General features: G+C 31.2%; 1 protein-coding gene across 2 annotated transcripts in view; it reads left to right on the top strand.

The window, feature by feature from the left end:
* Window positions 1-6: 6 nt before the first annotated feature.
* The window catches only part of LOC106477266 (histone deacetylase 6-like), a 6,194-nt gene continuing 2,614 nt past the window's right edge, over window positions 7-3,586 (top strand). For both annotated transcript variants that reach the window (XM_022380904.1, XM_013937855.2), the window contains exons 1-3: window positions 7-450; window positions 1,144-1,250; window positions 2,238-2,354. In XM_022380904.1, the coding sequence (XP_022236612.1) occupies window positions 367-450; window positions 1,144-1,250; window positions 2,238-2,354 (308 nt within the window). In that variant the 5' untranslated portion in view covers window positions 7-366. The remainder of the gene's footprint in view (window positions 451-1,143; window positions 1,251-2,237; window positions 2,355-3,586) is intronic.

Here is a 3,586-nt window from a genome sequence, read left to right as displayed (position 1 = left end):
CCAAGAGTTCACAGGTGTTGGTGTTAAGAGTTCACAGTTGTTGGTAAGGAGTAGTCCAAGAGTTCACAGGTGTTGGTGTTAAGAGTTCACAGTTGTTGGTGTTGATTAGCTGCATTCTCAGATAACATTGAATAACTTTACATGAAATTCAACAAACAAACATCTGTATGGTGAAAACATGCTTATGCTAGATTTAACCCTATCCTGTCTGGTGACCCCGTGTCAGGTGTCAATTTCTCAGTTAGAAAGTAAGAAAATGATCTCCAACTATTAGCTATTTAAAAAAAATACATAGTGTTTATGTGAAAATATTAATGAAATAAGTTAGAAAACTCATACAACTAACAAAACTTCCAACAGGGAAGAATGGAGGTTACACCTGCGGCTTATTCACATCTCCTTCATTCACTGATGGGACTAGCTGGTGGTAAGGTGTGCGTCGTTCTAGAGGTGGGTTCTTTTTTTATTGTGTTAAGACTAATTTGTTTCCCATTGTATAGAATTTCATGAGAATATTTAAAGTGTTGGCCTTTATATTTGATGTAATAGTAATTCGTGGTTAACTTTAAAAACATTATGATAATCAAAGAAATTGTAGCTTTTGATCCAAGACATTTATAGTGAAAGAATGAGCATGTTTATAAAAATTATAAAGTGTTTGTAACATTGGGAACACGTACCTATAGCAAATTTGATGAAGAGGAACCCACTTCATAGGAAATAAAAGTTTGGAGACGACTTGACTTTACAGAGACACGTGACTATATATATACTGTATGGAACAAAGAAGTCACATGACCAGAGATTACTTCACAGCCTAGTGTAGGTATCTTGATACTCTGGGTTGTTGGTTTAAGGTGGGGGCTATCTTGTTCAATTAAGATGGCTTTCTGTATTCTGTGTTTATTGATGTTTGGTTCTTTGTTTAAAATTATCGTGTTTGTATAGCAATCTCCAGTCATGTGACGTCTTTGTTCCATACTGTGTATTCATACGTCTCTGTAAAGTACTTGTACCTGAGGATGACAAAATCTTGTCGAAACGTTGTACGTTTATAATAAAGTTTTCTTCATTACCCAGTCGAGCCATCTCCAAACTTTTATTTAATACCTATAGTAAGTAATATCTATGTTTGTTATCTAGGGAGGGTACTGTATACCGTCCTTAGCAGAAGGTGTGGCTTTGTCACTTCGTACATTGCTGGGAGACCCATGTCCTGACATTGGGCCTGTGGCTCAGCCAAGTGAAAGGTGATGCTTTTATTTGTTTGTAGAAAAAATATTTGTTAAACTTTTTTTTAATGTTGTATAATAAATAATAAATTGTATTTAACATTAGGACTTAGTATTATATTTCGTTCAATTCGGCAATGTTATTTCTACATTGTTGCACTTGCTATGTTGTTTAAAGAGAATAGAATTAATGTTATTTCTACATTGTTGCACTTGCTATGTTGTTTAAAGAGAACAGAATTAATGTTATTTCTACATTGTTGCACTTGCTATGTTGTTTAAACAGAATAGAATTAATGTTATTTCTACATTGTTGCACTTGCTATGTTGTTTAAAGAGAATAGAATTAATGTTATTTCCACATTGTTGCACTTGCTATGTTGTTTAAAGAGAATAGAATTAATGTTATTTCTACATTGTTGCACTTGCTATGTTGTTTAAAGAGAATAGAATTAATGTTATTTCCACATTGTTGCACTTGCTATGTTGTTTAAAGAGAACAGAATTAATGTTATTTCTACATTGTTGCACTTGCTATGTTGTTCAAAGAGAACAGAATTAATGTTATTTCTACATTGTTGCACTTGCTATGTTGTTTAAAGAGAACAGAATTAATGTTATTTCCACATTGTTGAACTTGCTATGTTATTTAAAGAGAATAAAATTGACTTTTTGCTATATAATTGAATCTGTAATGACTTTAGTACATCACAGTTTGTTTATACTTGTTAAATGGTTTTTGCTGTACTCTGTTGTATCCACTGCATTGTTTTTAGTTCAGTAATTAATTATTTTCTTCAAATGGAGCTCTCAAACCCATCAGTGGTAAGTCTGAAAGCTTATAACACTAAAAACTGGGTTTAGATACCAGATAGCTCATTATGTAGTTTTGTGCTTAACTACAAATGGACAAAACCACTCGTGAAACTCGCGAACTAGAGATAGCATGTATTAAAAGTGGTGAAATATTAGTACAATAAGTAGCATGTTTTACAATGCCCACAGTGTGGTTGAGACAATCCTGAATGTTATCGCATCTCTTCGTCCATTTTGGCACAGTCTGCAGTTACAGGGAAGCTACCACGAAAAGATAGAAGAAACAAAATCTACCGAAAGAATCAGGTGATGTGAAAATATCTTTAGTGGCAGATTAGGACAGTATTTAAAGCTTTGTATGAGAATTGGGTATGTTCAGTTCATTCTACAAGCCTCTATATGATATAAAACTTAGATTTGTGAAATAAATAAAATGATGAAAACAGTTTATATTTCATACATTGATTAAGGTAAGCATTATGAATGGAAGTGTAGAACAGTTGTAAGTTGTGGACAAACGACTATAATCTCTCAGTCAAATTAAGTAATTTAGACTTCACCGTTTTGTTCAATATTAATAACTGTTTGGACAAATGAGTATAATCACTCAGTAAAATTAAGTAATTTAGACTTCACCATTTTGTTAGATATTAATAACTGTTTGGACAAACGATTATAATCACTCAGTAAAATTAAGTAATTTAGACTTCACTGTTTTGTTAGATATTAATAACTCTGTTTGGACAAACGACTATAATCTCTCAGTAAAATTAAGTAATTTAGACTTCACCGTTTTGTTAGATATTAATAACACTGTTTGGACAAATGACTATAATCTCTCAGTAAAATTAAGTAATTTAGACTTCACCGTTTTGTTAGATATTAATAACTCTGTTTGGACAAACGACTATAATCTCAGTAAAATCAAGTAATTTAGACTTCACTGTTTTGTTAGATATTAATAACTCTGTTTGGACAAACGACTATAATCACTCAGTAAAATTAAGTAATTTAGACTTCACCATTTTGTTAGATATCAATAACTTTGGACAAATGACTATAATCTGTCAGTAAAATTAAGTAATTTAGACTTCACCATTTTGTTAGATATCAATAACTTTGGACAAATGACTATAATCTGTCAGTAAAATTAAGTAATTTAGACTTCACTGTTTTGTTAGATATTAATAACTGTTTGGACAAACGACTATAATCTGTCAGTAAAATTAAGTAATTTAGGCTTCACCGTTTTGTTAGATATTAATAACTTTGGACAAACATGTATAATCACTCAGTAAAATTAAGTAATTTAGACTTCACCGTTTTGTTAGATATTAATAACTCTGTTTGGACAAATGACTATAATCTCTCAGTAAAATTAAGTAATTTAGACTTCACCGTTTTGTTAGATATTAATAACTGTTTGGACAAATGACTATAATCTGTCAGTAAAATTAAGTAATTTGGACTTCACCGTTTTGTTAGATATTAATAACTCTGTTTGGACAAACGTGACTATTAATCACTCAGTAAAATTA

This window comes from Limulus polyphemus, unplaced genomic scaffold (genome assembly GCF_000517525.1).
Source record: "Limulus polyphemus unplaced genomic scaffold, Limulus_polyphemus-2.1.2 Scaffold13769, whole genome shotgun sequence".
Taxonomy (NCBI): Eukaryota; Metazoa; Arthropoda; class Merostomata; order Xiphosura; family Limulidae; genus Limulus; species Limulus polyphemus.
This window is presented reverse-complemented; position numbering and strand designations above follow the sequence as displayed.